Raw genomic sequence first — 17539 nt, 5'->3', positions numbered from 1 at the left:
CCCACTGCTGGGCACGGGGCTCTTCTCAGAATTAAAAGGATTAGGCCATAGATCAAGGCGCTGGCTAAGTGGTAGATGTCACATACCTTTTAATTTTTTAAGATCTCTCAGGTACGCAGGTTTCCTCGCGATGTTTTCTTTTACCCTTAAAGCAAGTGATAATTATATTGTAATACGCACATAATTTCGAATCAGAGGTGCGTGTCTAGGATTTGAGACTTGGATCCTTCAACCGAGAAGCCACCACTGACAGTGGACACTACTAGGCTATCATAGCCTTCATATTTATTACGATTATTAATATGATAAATATTATGATTGGCATTTTAGTTTATGTACAACAGAAAGTCAAAGCAAATCCGTCAAGTGTTATCTTGTGGGCAATCTTCAGTTAATAGAGAAAGTTTGGTTATCTGACATGACCTGAACTATCGCTATGGATTCATCTACAGCTATCCATAATCAGTGGTTACCAAGGGGTTATTAGTTTTTTTCATTGTAAAAATCAACGTTTTTTTTTTAAATAACAGTATACAAAAATAGGGGCAAGAGCGAGTTAAACTCGCGTAGAGAGGGTTCCGTACATTGGTTATTTACGTCCCATAATCAAAATCTGGTCCTTATTTGTTTGTGTTCACTAAAAAATCAAAAACAAATTCTCCCATACTAATGCATGGGAAAATGTATTAAGCAACTGAAAATGTAATTCTGTTCGCATATTGCAATATCGAGGGAATTACCGCTTTCTTTTAAAAATATTTTTTTTTATTTTTCTTAATGTCACTCCGCAATTCAGTTGGTTCCGTATAGTATTTGGCGCAGAGAACGAGCACGAAAACGAGTACGAAATTAATTTTTGAATGCGAACCTCGAACATAAACCAAAATGAATACTGTTTTCACAATTAAATTGTTCAGTACTTTTAAAAGCGTCTTAAATTATTCCAAGGCGGACGCCATAACTTTCCGCTTGTTTGTCCTTTCAACGAAACGCAGCGACGAAACAAATTCCGTTCCCACGTTTGCAACTACAATGTTATTGTCATTTTCCAATACTCGACACAGCTGGATTTTTTCAGGCGTGATAAAATAAAAAAAGTTTCATATCCCTTAAAGCAATTTAAAAATTAGTAACATAAATGATTAACTTCGAAGGTTATTCAAAACTTTTTGTGAGTATAATAAATGTTTTTGAATCTGAACTACAAACATAGTAGGAACACCAAAGTATACACTGCTTTTACCATAAAATTGTTCGGTACTTTTAAAAGCATCTTAAATTATTCCAAGGCGGATGCCATAACTTTCCGCTTGTTTGTCCTTTCAACGAAACGCAGCGATGAAATAAGTTGCGTTCCCACGTTTGCAACTACATTGTCGACAAAGCGCGCTGCTGACGTGGAAACTACCTTAGGAACGTTAAATGTAAGCAATGGCAATAAAATGCGTAGTTGACAACAATTTAGCTATTGCATGAAGTAGAAAATATTTCCTTATTTTACTAGAAAAATCCTTATTTTTTCTAATTTAGTAACTCGTAAGCAACAAAGTATCCATCATTTTCCAATATTCGACACGGTTGGATTTTTTCAGGCGTGATAAAATAAAAAAAGTTTCATATCCTTTAAAGCAATATAAAAATTAGTAACATAAATGATTAACTTCGAAGGTTATTCAAAACTTTTTGTGAGTATAATATATAATATATAGTATATAGTATAGTAGTATAGTATAATGTATAAGTATAAATGTTTTTGAATCTGAACTTCAAACATAGTAGGAACACCAAAGTATACACTGCTTTTACCATAAAATTGTTCGGTACTTTTAAAAGCATCTTAAATTATTCACGCCATAACTTTCAGCTTGTTTGTCCTTTCAACGAAACGCAGCGAAGAAATAAATTGCGTTCGCACGTTTGCAACTACATTGTCGACGAAGCGAGCTGCTGACGTGGAAAAGAGTTTGCGAACGTTAAATAACAGTAATGGCTATAAAATTTGTAGTTAATAACAAAAGTGCAAATCCATAAAGTACAATAGAATACGAAATCATTCGATTTCTTTTTCAAAGGTGAAACATAAAATGAAATGACTCGTATATGAAATAAGTTTTGGAAAGAAGTTTTTTTGCATCTTTCTTATAAAACCCCTTCATTTGCTACTCATATCATGGAAAAAATATTCGCCATCTTGAAGTGTGTCACCATATTGGTTTCTAAATGACAATAAGCTAATCATGTTGTCCAAACTAAGCGTATATGCAACAGCTCAGCTAATAATAAAAAAATGACTGTAATATGTGATTTTAGACTAAAATTATTGCTGAAAGACATTTTATTAAGTAACGGGTACTCACGATATGCGTTTTTTAATTTCTTTATTGCCGATATATCGAGATAATAAATAACCAAATAAAAACCGTGAGCAACCGTTACATAATAATAAATTGAGTGACACGAAAATTTAAATACATTTCAGAAGTTTGAAGCCTCTGGTTCCTGACTTGGTTGAAACTGTGTTTCAAGAACCAGGGTCTACTCCCATTTTTGAGGTTATTCGATTGAGGATAACGGTTTTTATTTTAGGACCAAAATTTAACCCTCACATATATACAAACTAACGAAATAAGACAAGATAAATAAAAGCTGGGAATAAATCAAATATATTATCATGTACTTAACATAATGAGGTGTTATAATATGATAAAGCGTCACTTGGTAAGCAATATCTTAAACGGTAATAAAGGTAGCTCACTTTGATCTACCTTTATTACTTTATTACCTACCTATCTTTACCTACCTACCTTTATTAGCTACCTTTATTATGAGGTAACTCACTATCATTAAGGCTATGTTGCTCGTTAGTAATGTAGCGCCTCGTTTTGTTTATTTAGTTATAAATGTTGTTACAGAAGCACTTACCACCAGGTGGACTGCTGCTAATTTACTACTTCAGTATAGTTTAAAAATAATAATAATCAATTAATATTCATCATCACCAGTCTCCTACAAATGTGAAGTTAATAGTAGTTGCGTGTGTTCGAAAGTATAAAGCAATTATTATAATGATGTATAAAATAACCTATTTCAATACAATACAAAACAAATAATTTACGAAAACAAAGACACAAATGCTCTCCACATTAACAAACAATAACGTGAAACAATAGAAACAATTCGATATCCGAACCTTGATAAATGTGTGTACTTAGCATTGGAATACAATACTACAAAGGAATTATTTTACGGATATTAATATAAATAATAATAATAAAACATTTTATTGCCTTGAAAATGACAACAACATAATCTAAACTTAAAATTAACATGTTCTTTCTTTAAATGTAACATAATAAGTACATAAAAGAGATTAAAACAAAGAAAAAATCATAATTGCTTATTGTTAAAATGATCAGAAGGCATTTCAACAATATATTCACAATATATGTAATACTAGCTGACCCGTACCGTCTCAAAATCTATTTATCAAATATATTTCATATAAAATATAGCCTATGTTACCCGTGGATAATGTAGCTTTCGAAAGGTGAAAGAATTTTTAAAATCGTACCAATAGTTTTTGAGCCTATTCATTACAATCAAACAAACAAACAAAGTTTTCCTCGTTAAAAAAATATTAGTATAGATAGAAAAAGCATTTGAAAGTACGTAAATAATTAAAAACTAGTAATTATGTGATCTATACATGAATCAATGTGATGTGACCGTAACACAAAACATCGTCAGCAAAGTGCTGGGTATGAGTCTCCTGCCAAGTGAGGCCATGGTCTACCCCGCCAAGCAAGTGCAAGTGAATAGTACCCTTACCATGAGTTTTCAAAACATCCCACAATTTTACGTTACGTTTACTCAATCCAATATTCTGTTCTGTTTGCTTTCGTAGACTGAGTAAACGTAATAATAAGTGCTCAAGTTTTTCTGTCTGCCTCACATGTTCGCAAAAAAGAGGGACAAAACATAAAGCGCCATTTTGTCAATTTAGACATTTAATGTTACGTTACTGACACTATAGCTCTGATACAATCCGCTAGAGGCGCTGATTGGAAATTGTATGGGCAAATACGTAAACAAATACCAAAACAGTAATATTTATCGAAACGTAAAAACTCTTGGTAAGGGTACAGTTCACATATGAGAACATTTTTCAGAACTCTCAAGCGTGCTGCTATCATCACGATGGTTTTCCTTCGCCGTTTAAGTAATCGATTTATTATAATACCCAAATAACTTCGAAAAATCAGACGTACCTGTCAGGAGGACCTCGGACCAAAAAAAAATTGCCTGCTAAAAGCGCTATCACTGATATTACATTCTATAAGATGTATTTTCAAACTTAATTAGAAGGGAATTTATTCAAGTTAAAATTGTACAACTATTTAAATTAAATGCAGCACATTTTGAATGGAAAAATAATGAGCATTTTAAAGACAAAGGAATTATATAATTAAGCTTCAAAGCACAATAATATTTAAATTATAACACTCGCGCTTCTATTCACTAAATAATACAAAGTGGATTCAACTAAAGCGTATTTAATTATGTTTTACCAGGACGATCCCGAGGGCCATTACCACCGGTACTCCACTGTGATTATAATAATGTGTGCGGAGTGAAATAACAGATTAGGGCACCGACAGACGTGCTATTTATTTGAGCAAGCTCATTATCAAAGATTTTGGAGAAGATGGAGTAGTCAATATCTTCAGTCACTTTAAACTACAAGTAAATGGACTAAACCTGGTGGATCACCTGAGATTGGAGATTTAATTTTAATAAACGAAAAAAAACGACTTCGTTAAAATCGATTTTTTTAACACCGGCGATTAAAGATTAGAGATTGACGAAGTAGTAATAGCCTCGGGGTTACAACTCGGCCTCGCAATCGAGGGGTACGAGGTTTAAATCACATGCACCTCTGATTTTCCAAAGTTATGTGTGTATCTGAAATTAATCATCATTTAAGGAAAATATCGTGAGGAAACCACATTTGAGATCCTTTTTTTAAGTTTGGTATAAGAATTCTATCAATACGCACTTGGCCAGCGCGGTTTATTATGGCCTAAACCCTCTCATTCTGCAAGGAGTGTCCAGCAGGAAAATAATGGCATGAGTGATCCTATCAGGGTTCCGTTTTCTACTTTTACCGTACGGAACCTTGACAAAATAAATCGCTCGTACCTAAAAGTAGCTAGTCTACTAGAGCCGTTAGTTATGTGATTCATTAGTGGGTGGAAAATGGATACCCTTTAAACATTATGTACTAGATGTTTACCGTGGTTTAACCTACTCAAAATAATTAAACATTTATGCAAATTTTTGGGGCCTTGCAAGTCCTTAAAAGGTTATAGAATAATTTAGAGCGCACTTTAAGAAAGGGGTATCTACTCTTCGAGTTCAACAATATCGTTAGAATACGTTAAATTTTTGTCATAAATTATAAAATTATTTAATTATTATCAGCTGAAACTGACGCTTGTTTTACCGCGTATTAAAACTAAAGATAGGATCAAAATCTGCTATGTAATTATTCTTCTTTAGAATAAAATATATACATAAATATATAATATAATGAAATAGTAAATCATAAAAAGACATGGAACTAAAAATTAAATCTACAATTTATAATTTGAAACAATGTATATAAATAATTCAATTAATTAATGTGTACCAATAATTAAATTAAGTAATTAAGTAAATGCAGAATAATATGTCATATAAAAATTTAACAATAATAAGTAAAGCTTGTATATAGGCTAAATACATTTAATACAGAATATGTACATTGATTAATATATGAGCAATAATTGCAATGTAATAATATAGTAATTTTAATATAGTAATTAAAGAATGAAAGATGCTGGAAAATCAATACCTGCAGGAACAATTATTAAAAAAAAAAATTCTTCTTAATAATTGTTTATAATACAGAAAGTAGCAGACGAACAGGCAGTCCACCAGTTGGTGAATGGCTATAGCCGCTCATAGACATCTATAATCAGCCCCAGATAAAATTAATTTTCTACCTGAGATCGACCACTAATGCGCCGCTACTCCTAGAGATTAAGGCGTAATGCCTCAGAAAAGTATATCTCTTTAATAAGACCCTTCAAACCAGAACACAAACTCTTAACACTGTTGTTATTAGCCGAAAATAGGAGAGGCGCTAGTGTCACCGGAATAGAACCACAAAGGGCTCCACCACCTTCGAATTCCCATGGAAACATGTTTAAAAATACGTTCTTAAAAATATTCTCCAATACGGTACCAAGACCGGGCTAGTACGTTCCACCACGAAAATAATGCGTCTCTACTGTATTTTACATTAATGTCACTTTAAAGGCAAGCCGTTCTTCGAACCAATTTTACAGATAATGTAAAAAGTTTTAGTTTAGTTTATCTTTAGTAACTCTTGTAAGTCATTTTTTTAACCGACTTCAAAAAGGAGTTGGTTTCAATTCGGCCGGTATCTTTTTTTTTCTATGTATGTACACAAACTACTCCGCCGTTAGTGGACCGATTTTAATAATTCTTTTTTTATTGTATAGAGACGAGCTGGAAGTTGGTCCCATTTAAATGATTATTTTATATAACTAGTCAACGGAACACTGCCAGACAAAAAAGGAATGCGCAGAATTTTGGTTTAGAAGAACTTTGGCCAGACTAGACTATCTGACCTGCTGCTGAAGTGACCGTGCTCAGATAGTCTCGTTTCGGAAATCATATCAAAAATATGCAATATGAATTGAACATTTAGGATTTTTATTCTCTCGATATTACCTCTCAGTGGTGGTCCATTGACCTGTACCCACGACGACTCTATATTTTATAAATGTAAAAATAACCTTTTTGGTATAAAAATTCAGTACGTCACATTTATTAATACAGTGAAACTGTTAATATAACAAAGAAAGTAGTATGTAACAAGCAAAAAGTAGTAATAGAGTAGCTTCATTAGCGCAAGGTTAGCATCGAACATCAGCGAGCCTCGCCGCGCCTCATTTCACTTATTATCATAACATCCACCTTTACTAAGTGTTTGTGTTTTTACGACATTATTTTGACTTCTAATAACAACTTATTAACCTTGTCAGTATTTCAGAGTCCCGTATGAATCAAAACCCTAATAAAATTACTCGTATCATAGATATTTTTTTTCAAAACTATACTATTTTATTTTCAACTGTGTTGCGATAAAATTCTTAACTACAGGGTATACAAAATTTGTACTTAATACTTATATAGTGTTAAATAACTTAATCGAGTACAATATTGGAAATATAGGCTATAATTTGTAAAAATACTATCAAATATTTTTACCAAAAAAAATATAATACTCAATACACTTCCTCACAGGAAAGAAAACTTCATTCTGTCGAATATAACTTAGCCTAATTAAAAATATATATGTAATGAATATAAATCACCTTCAGTTACAGTTTAAACGAAAATCGTACGAACGATCGAAAATCATTTAATTCTCTAAAAAATTCCAACAGAAAAGAGCAGAATACTTAACCCTCAACGCGACCGACTCACCCTTAACCAATTATTTGCTTCGCTCGCAGAAACTCGTAGATTACGTAGAAATTACGTAGACAGCCTTATTACCTATAATATTTGTCGTGCAACTCATGGAATGGGAATTGTGTATGGAGTTTTATGTCTTTGTATTGTTTTATATCATGACGGTATGATAACATTACGTTCGCATGTATGATCCTCTTATTACTTTATTTAAGACTAGCTGACCCGGCAAACTTTGTACCGCCTCAAAATCTATTTATCAAATATATTTCATATAAAATATAGCCTATGTTACTCGTGGATAATGTAGCTTTCGAATGGTGAAAGAATTTTTAACATCGGTCCAGTAGTTTTTGAGCCTACTCATTACAATCAAACAAACAAACAAAGTTTTCCTCTTTATAATATTAGTATAGACATGTGGCTCAGTAGTTCAGAGAGGTCAATGTAGGAATTATTTTGATATTTTATATCTGTAGTTTCGGACAACATATTTTATTAAATTATAGGCACAAGTCTCAGAAATAAATGACTTAATATATTTGAAAAGATTTATTTAAACGGATCAGTACTTCAGTATTTTCTTCTGCTTTATAATAATATAACTATAGATGCCAATTAATTACATCTTTAGAAAAATATATTTTTGTTACACTAATAAATATGTACGTTACGTAGTACATACTATTTATCGTCGTGTCGTCATCGTGTAAAGATCTTGATAACTATTGCTATTGTAATATAATAATCATGGTACAAAAGGATACTCAGTTTTCCATAACAGTATCAAAAACAATATGATAAACTGTAACCTGAGAATTTTCCACAAAATTCTTGAAAAGTGCTTTCTAACATTACTTTTATATGTCAGAATGGTTAGCACTTATTCCGATTATCAATTTTGACAATCAGAATTGATAAAAATTGCCCAATGGCGAAACTTGCTTCCATTATGTAAATTAGGTCGAGTTTCAATCGAGTAAAGTATAAAATCCATGGTAACACTTAGCTTTAAACAGTTCCAAAATCCAATCTACTAATGCATTTTTTATAACTTTAATATACGTTGTAGAACACTATCGCGTGCAGTAAAGTGTAGCTAAAATATATAATGCAGCTACATGTAGCTCCCCACATGTCAGAACAAGCCGCAAACATGTCGTGTATGGTATTAACACGTGTAGAATAATGCGAAAGATTAATGTTTGATAAATTTGTAGTTATTGTCGCAACGCAATATTGTGACAAATATATTCATTGTTAATTATTGTATCTAGCTTAGTACTTACCAGTGAAGCATTGTTTTGTTTTAATTGGAAATTACATTAAATAATAAGGATTAATTCTAGGAATAGTAATACATTTCCATTCAAACTGTTATTAACTTGAATTTGTTTTAAATTTGTTGCAACAACTACATACGTGTATGTTATATGTATTATAAAGTATTCACGCACACAAAAGTACTTTCACTCTAAAGAAAATTTCATACAAAAAAATACCCGTCGCGGGGAAACTATATTAATAAATAAAGACCTAAGCACAATAACTTGAAATATTTACTGCGAGTATATAAGGCTATATTCGACGACTCGCGTGGCGGAGCGGCCACCATACCGGTCTGACGCGCAAAGGGTCCCGGGTTCGATCCCCGGCTAGACAGATATCTAAATGATGAATTTAAATTTCTGTTTCTGGGTCTGGGTGTTTGTGTATTTGTCTATGTGTGTGTCCATGGCACCCACGACACAGGGAATCCTAGTGTGGGGCTGTGAGTGTAGAAAGCGTTTATTTATTTATTTAGCGTTTATATAAGGTATCCAATAGATAAAGCTATGGTTTTCTCAATAGACAGTCAAATATACCGTATGTTTATGTTTTTCGTTTGAGGCTTTCCATTGCCAACTACAATATAATAAAACCCATAACAATATTTGTAAACCACGTAGCCCGCTAACCTACAAAACTCGTTTCGTAGAGCATGTCGTATAGTTCGTAGAGTGCTACGCTCGTAGCTGCTACGACATACGCGGATGTTATTGGCTATAATATTTTGCGAATCCTGGGAACATAGATTGAAATATAACTTTATTTTTATGCATTTTTTGCAATTTTACACAATTATTTTCATTACGATATGTTTCAATGAAGCGACTATTAAAAATGTAAATAGTAACTAAATCGTCTTTTTTAATAATGAATGTAGTTTAATGTGTCCAATAATTTTAATGCTCAATTATATTTTATTTAGTTGTCATTGTTAGAAATAATAATTGTATTTGGTCGTCTCTAGAGTCCTTCGTTTTTCTTTTTCTTCTTAACTACTACTTGTATATCCCAAAAAATAAAATTTTAAACATTTCGTTCTATCATATTATTATCAAATAAGTTGAAATATTTACATGGATATCAGTATACATATACACATTTTATAATGCAGACAAAATCTCATTAAAATGACCATTTAAAATTATAATTCGTGTATTCAATGATTATTTTTCGAAAGCTGTTCACTTTACATTTCTGTAATAAGAGGAAAAAAAATCTGCATTAAAAATGTTTTATTTATTCAGGGAGCAGGCCGCAAATTGACCTGATATTTGGAGAGAGAAGCTTTATTTAAAATCAACAGCTCTCATAATTACTGCCGGAAAGTTTTAACTTTAAAACAAGCAAATTTTTGGAGTACGCTTAAGCATTTGTAACAAAAATATTTTAGTATAAAGTTATGGACATATCTATAAATATACATGTGTACATGATACATATTATAAAAGAGCCTAGGTAGTTAGAATTAAAATTAGTTAGTTCTGAATTTGGGTGTAAGGTTGAGTGGTTGTAAGACGACCTTTGCCTACCCTGACGATGTTGCCACCCCTGAAGACTAAGTTGGAACGCCGGATATCTCCCTTACCACACCCTTTAAACTTTAAACACAGGGGCGCTTAACACTGCTGTTATAAGCTAAATTAAATGTGGCAGTATTGCCTTCGAAACTGAAAAATAAAAATAATTTTCATTCCGTCAGTATTTTTTCTTTATTTTGAAGTTTAACACATTTTTTAAGATTTTGTTGAAGATGATGATGATGATAATGATAATGAATGAATGATATTAATTGTATTAATGTATTAATTGGAATTTGCACGCCTTACAGGCAAAAAATAAGAGGAAATTGTACCTATTGACTAATTTAATACCAAATTGTACTTTATTTTTGCAAAAAAAGGTTATTATTATTATTATTCTTTTGAAATGGTCTCCATTTTCAACACATCTCTTACCTTGCTAATGTGACTGCATCTTTTGTTGACAAAAGCTTATTATACATTCTTTTACGTGACCTTAACGTACTTTTGTCCGTACAGCTAGAATAAAATAGACTGGAAGCTTATCTTTAACGAGTTTCTCGAGGGCCGAGCCCGCACGAAGCACATTTTCCATTTTTACCTAAAATAATTTGTATTTTCGCGGATAAACTGGCTTATCGACATAAGCTTTCTTGCAAAGCTCTATCTTTATCTAAAAATTGCGTAAAATAGTATCAGCTGTTTCTAAGATTGCGCCAAACGTTTTTTATGTTCCTATTTTCTATAGAGTTATAAACATGTGTGAAGGAATTATAAGATAAGATAGGATTTAATATCCAATTTTATTTGTGTAGATATTCATCTGAGACAAAAATATTTTTACGTTTACATTTTGTAACAAATAGTCTGTATTCTGATTGTACATATAATAATACTAGTTTTTGCCCGCGGCTTCGCTCGCATTTAAAAGAAAATAATGTAACATACTAACATACATAAAACTGAAAATTCGTGTCTTCAACTTTGCTAAAGATCATCACTTGATCAAATGCATAGTTTACGATTCAATCTTTACTAATATCGATTAAAATAATCGATGTTTTGGGTCCAAAAGATCGATTCTCCGATTAATCGATCTTAGATCGCCATCCCTAGTTTCCGTGGGATTTCCGGGATAAAAACTATCCTATGTCCTTTCTCGGGTCTCAGACTATCTTTGTACAAAATTTCATTAAAATCGGTTCAGTGGTTTGGGCGTGAAGAAGAGACAACCAGACAGACAGACAGACAGACAGACAGACAGAGTTACTTTCGGATTTATAATATTAGTAAGGATAAGGATGTAATAATATAACAAAGTAAATACGCCAATATAGCCTCTTACATAAAAGACATAATTTCGATTGGCCAATTCGTAAATGCAAACGTATTCGAATGTTATATCCGGTAATGAAAGCCTCCGCTGTTTGCTTCATACATAAATCAGGAGGAAATACGATCACGGAAAATAAACCTAAACCTATTCCAAGTCAAGAATTCTACGAATGATATTACCATAAACATTTGTTTTATTAAGCGAGCAGCCTTCATAATTCGTGCGGATAAACATTCGTCAGCTGTTTATTTATTTAGGTAACTAACTGTAGTAAGGGTACTGACCCTTAGTATGAGTTTTTACGTTTTTAAAAAAATGACTATTTTTGTATTTGTTTACGTATTTCCCATACATTTCCAATCAGTTCTGATATAGTTCGTTAGGGGCGCTGATTGAAAATGTATGGGCAAATACGTAAACAAATACCAAAACAGTCATTTTTGTAAAAAGGTAAAAACTCATACTAAGGGTACTGAAGTGCTGAAGAACTAAAGTGGTTCAGTTTTATTTAAAAGACAGGCGTAGATATGAGCTATAATTTTATGTATTATGTGTACCATGTATTAATACAAAGTTAGTCAGGGTTTTAATGAGTGATAAATAGGCTTAAATTTACTTTTTGGCATTAATCAGCTTTGTAGCTGATAAATTAACGTGACTGTGAATTTAATTAATCTTTCTTACACACTTTTACAGGGTTTATTACTAATTGTCCGTACTTGTTTATTTTACTATAGAATTTATATATGTACTTTCCTTTTTTTAGCGATTTCGCTCATTTATTTTATTCATAAAAGTTTAATGGTAATTGTATTAGTTTTATTTTTTATTATTTTTTTATAAAAAATATTTGACAATACCGGTTTTTATAAAAAAATAATGACTATACAGGCTATACCAGTGTAGATTAAAATTAAGATTTTGAGAGACACGTTACAAATTACACATTAAAATACTTCCCGCTCTGCGACAATTTTTTTCTCGTTCTTTTAATGTGAATTTAAAGGCAATCAGTCCAAAAACACAGATATATGAGGGTGTGGTCGACACGGAAGTGTCAATAGGGCAAGGAGCCTTGCGCCCAACCTGTAGAGCCACCTGCGTGGGCGGCCGCAACCTGTTACGCCGCGTCAATATTACGCCCAATATCCAATATCACCAATATAACAATATCAATATCAATATATAAATATTAAATTGACACTTAATAATAAATATTAAATTAATACTCACCCTTCGCATAACACGCAGGGAGAACGACGACGTCTTCATGTTTATTTTTATAAATCAACAACCACTCGAAAACAAAGTAATCAGCTCGCTTCAACGCGCTCAGAGAATTAATTTATTATTGACAAATATCTATTAATGCACAATTGATAAGCGAACACGCGTCAAACTCGAAAACGCAGAAGCGAAGCTCTTAAAAGCTTTACACGTTCATAAAATATACTTTACAAAATATATTTCAATATTAAGAATTTTGAGGATTTGTATTATTTAAAAATAATTTTAAATCGATGTGAAGCGGGCGACGCTTCGGACGGTTCATACACGACTGATTACCCTGTCGTAGAAACAGGGCGAAAAGGACACATACAGCCTCACTACTATAGGTCGTAACTACGAAAACGCGCTCGGAAATTTCGACTTTACGCCCTTCAACTGTATGCATAAAATTGCATCCAAGGAAACTCAAACTTTTGAAGGATCTACTTCGGTCTCGCTTTCGCGTTCATCTGGTTGGCCGTAACACAGATACAGTACGAATTGAATTTATACGCTCACCAACAAACGCTTGGCTCCCAATGATTTTCACGGGATTTTTCCTAGCATTTCCGTACACTGGGTCGAGATTAAGATATATTGCTTCTATCTATTTTAAAAAGCAAGTAATGTATTGTAAAAGGTAATGGAGTATTGTAACGGATTCCCTCCTCCGAGCAGAGGACCTGTAGAGAGCTAAAGGATTTTATTGAGAAAAGGTAGCTTCCCGGCAGTCATTTGTGGAAGATTAGTTGATGTTTACTCTGTTGTCTAGTGCTTCGTGCAATTTAAAATGACAATAATACTTTATTTATATTAAACAAGTATCTAATGTTCCATTTTCGCAAACTATTATAAGTTTAAGATTATAAAGTTAGTGAGTGGGCGGTTTTGAACATGAACTATGGACATTATGTAATAGTTTTAGCTTAAATAAATATGATCTCAGATTAAACTTTGAGGCCCAGTAGTTCCATTATAAAATAAGTTTTACCAGACAAGATGATAGTTAATATTTGTTGTGAGAAACCTTTTTTATATTACTGGCTATTTTATAAAACTATTATTGTAAGTCTAAAATAGAAGTGAATAAAATATGGTCTAGCTGAAAATATGTTTTATTAATATACTCTGCAAGTAATAATTATTGAAATAACTAGAATATGTAATGTTGTAAAATTAAAGTGACCTTTTTTTTTATAATATGAGAGTAGCAGACGAGCATGAAGTCCACCTGATGGTAAGTGACTATTGCCGCCCATGGACATCTGAAATCAACCCCAGATAGGATTAGATATTCCTACCTGAGGTCGGCCACAGATGCGCCACTACCCTTGAGGTCTAATCTGGAACGCTTCAGACAAATCTGTCTATATTTTGTATATAGAAATAAAATAATTATTATTATATAAAAAATAAGTAATATGAAAAATCATTTGCTTCTTACATATTGCCTTTACGTAAAGCAAAAATTACGAGTTTCTATAACTGTGTGCTCATTAAATATTTCCAACGGAGTGACTCCTACCGACTCTACGCTTGACTTAAAATTCATTCCATTCACGTACTTTGCGTAGAGCTCTATCGATTTATTGGACAAATGCAATATAGAGCTAAGTAGCATTAATTTTTTTGAACATCTATTTTGTCTTATTACTGTCCCACTACTGGGCGTGATCTCTCATAGTGAGGCCATAGTCCGCCACGCTGGCCAAAGGCGTTGGTAGAGTTCTTGCTAGACTACTTTGACAACTTTATTAAGATCTCATGCTTCTAGGTTTCCTTGCGACATTTCACTTTAACGTTATATATATAAAATTCTCGTGTCAAAATGTTAGTTACCGTACTCCTCCGAAACGGCTTTACCGATTTTCGCCAAATTTTATATGCATATTCAGTAGGTCTGAGAAACGGCTACTATCTATTTTTCATACACCTAAGTGATAAGGGTTCTTCACCCTTAACATTTTTTTATTTATATGGCAACACAAAGCTTGCAGGGTTAGCTAGTAAGTAATAATTGTTGCTTAAATCGCAGATAAGTGCATTGGATTAAAACCTCGGGATTTTCAACCACTATGCTACGAGTATCATTGATTTTTCTTACTGCTTTGGTCATAGATTAGTAAAGATTACTCACTACTAACAATAAAGTGTACCCAGTTTTGAGAATTGAAATAGTTGCGTAAAAAGTTTTGCCACGTCTCCGTGTTAAAATGTCCCTAAAATATTTGAAATAATTATTTATTTATTATGTAAATTACGCAGTATTAGTTATTTATTCGTAAATTTTCTCTAAAATGTTTTTATTTGTTAAGAATTAAAAAAAAACTTACTGATAAGCCGTTTTTGGCTTCATTTAATTTCAAGGCGGCGAAGTATCTTTACTAATCTATGGTTTTGGTAAAAAGCGTACATAGTATAATTTCAATCGTACTACATATTCGCGGCTTTTGCATAAAAGCTTTGAAGACTGATTATTATAGATGGCATAATCTTTCACGGATTTAAAATACTGTAACTGAAAGCAATTTACTTTACTACGACATTTTAATGAGGGTGTGTTTCTATCTATAACTCCGCTTAATTAATTTTGCGAAGGGCGCCCTTGGGATCGTTTTGCGCATTTTAGGCAAGTAATAATGTCTCTGTCACTCAGGGACAACAATAGGCTATGCTTAATTAAACTAAATAGGATTTTTATACAATATAAAAGTATAAACGAGCATGCAGTGCACTTTTTTATAATATTGAAGTAGCAGACGAGCATGTAGTCAACGTGATGGTAAATAGCTACTGCCGCGCCATCTGCAATTAACCCCAGATAAGATTAGTTTCCTACCTGAGGTCACCCGCAGATGCGCCTTTACCACACCCTTCAAACCAGAACACAACAGCGCTTAACACTGCTGTTATGAGTCAGAAATAGGTGTGGCCGTGATGCCAACTAAGTCCAATCACATAGGGTTCTACCATCTTCAAAACCTTATGGAAAGTTGCTCATAACCATGGACATTGGTAACCAATTGCATACACAGTGGTTCTCCCTGAAGCCGATCACAGATGCGTGGCCACTCTTGAAGACTAAGATGATCCTTATACTCGTATGTACACCGGTATCACACCTTTAGATTTTAGTATGACAATAGTATTTTTATGAAGATTTATAACTCAGTGCTCAAAGACAGCAACGAATCCTTATGTAAGCGATCTCTAGCAGGAGTATAAATTCTATTGGGCTATATGGCCGCCAGTCCGTTAAATGTTTTTTTTTTATAATATAAGAGTAGCAGACGAGCATGCAGTCCACCTGATGGTAAGTGGCTACTGCCGCCAATGGACATCTGTAATCAACCCCAGACAGGATTAGATATTCCTACCTGAGGTCGGAAACAGATGCGCCGCTACCCCTGAGGACTAAGCTGGAACGCCTCTGAAAAGTCTGTCTCCCTTACCACACCCTTCAAACCGGAACACAGCAGCGCCTAACACTGCTGTTATTAGGTAGAAATAGGTGTGGCGGTGGTGCCGCCGGAGTCGAACCACAAAGGGTTCTACCACCTTCATGTCAAATGTATCTTTCCTTTAATTTGATAAGAAAGGAGTGATAGTAGTAAGGTTGACGATAAGTTCATGTAACAAATTGAGTTTGCAAAGAAAACTAAAACAAAGTAGAATATAATAAACTAGCTGTCCCAAGTCGTCCCTAAGGGATATGCGCGTGTCGTCAAGTGTGAAACTAAACCCCTTAAGGTCCGGAACTTTCGGAACTTCTGCAAAAACTTGTTTGGTGACAACGATTCTTTGTTTTGAACGCAAGCCTATCCACATATATAAGGAGTTATGGCCTGTTATTTTATTCTGTTGTACCACTGAGGGTGGTAGAACTCTTGGTTTGACTCTGGCGGCACCACCACTTCATCTATTTCTACCTAATAACAGCAGTGTTAAGCGCTGCTATGTTCTGGTTTGAAGGGTAAGGTAGACATGATAAGGTAGACTGGTTGTAAGGTAGACATACTTAATCCTATCTGGGGTTGATTACAGATGTCCATGGGCGGCAGTAGCCACTTCGAAACGGTGCAATACTGCGCCACTATCATATATCTAAAATTGCCTATTTTAGATATATGATTAACTATACCTACTAGCTTTGTTTTTCTTATCAAAGTCAAGTCTTATTAGCTATAAGCCCTTCAGCACGTTTTCATGCAGAGTGTCTTCTGAAACTAGCTTTTTTTATTGGCGCTAAAGAAAGCTCTCGTCACGAGAGCTTTTGAAAGTTAATTGGTTCGGTTCTTTTGTTGCATCTTTTTAGATCGTTTGCAAAAGATAGTAGCAACATATTTTTAGGCATAATTATGTTATAAGAAGGAAGCAGAAGTACTCGTAGTTAACTCCGAGAAACTAAGTAGAAAAAAGTACCATTACATTTAAGGATTATTCAATATTCTTCTTCTTGTTTGGAAAAGTTTTGATTAACAGATATTCTTTTATGTAAAAGCCACTCATCTTATATATAAAATTCTCGTGTCACAATGTT

General features: G+C 33.2%; 1 protein-coding gene across 1 annotated transcript in view; it reads right to left on the bottom strand.

Moving 5' to 3' along the window:
- The window catches only part of LOC140757600 (uncharacterized), a 256841-nt gene extending 243575 nt beyond the window's left edge, over positions 1 to 13266 (bottom strand). Inside the window, exon 1 of the mRNA XM_073093428.1 lies at positions 12964 to 13266. Coding sequence (XP_072949529.1) covers positions 12964 to 13002 — 39 coding nt within the window. The 5' untranslated portion in view covers positions 13003 to 13266. The remainder of the gene's footprint in view (positions 1 to 12963) is intronic.
- Between the last annotated feature and the right edge of the window lie 4273 nt (positions 13267 to 17539).

The sequence above is a fragment of the Epargyreus clarus genome, unplaced genomic scaffold (genome assembly GCF_041222505.1).
Source record: "Epargyreus clarus isolate Ecla_fem2 unplaced genomic scaffold, WU_Ecla_fem_2.2 ptg000004l, whole genome shotgun sequence".
Taxonomy (NCBI): domain Eukaryota; kingdom Metazoa; phylum Arthropoda; class Insecta; order Lepidoptera; family Hesperiidae; genus Epargyreus; species Epargyreus clarus.
The sequence above is the reverse complement of the archived record's forward strand: the minus strand, read 5'-3'. Positions and strand labels throughout refer to the sequence as shown.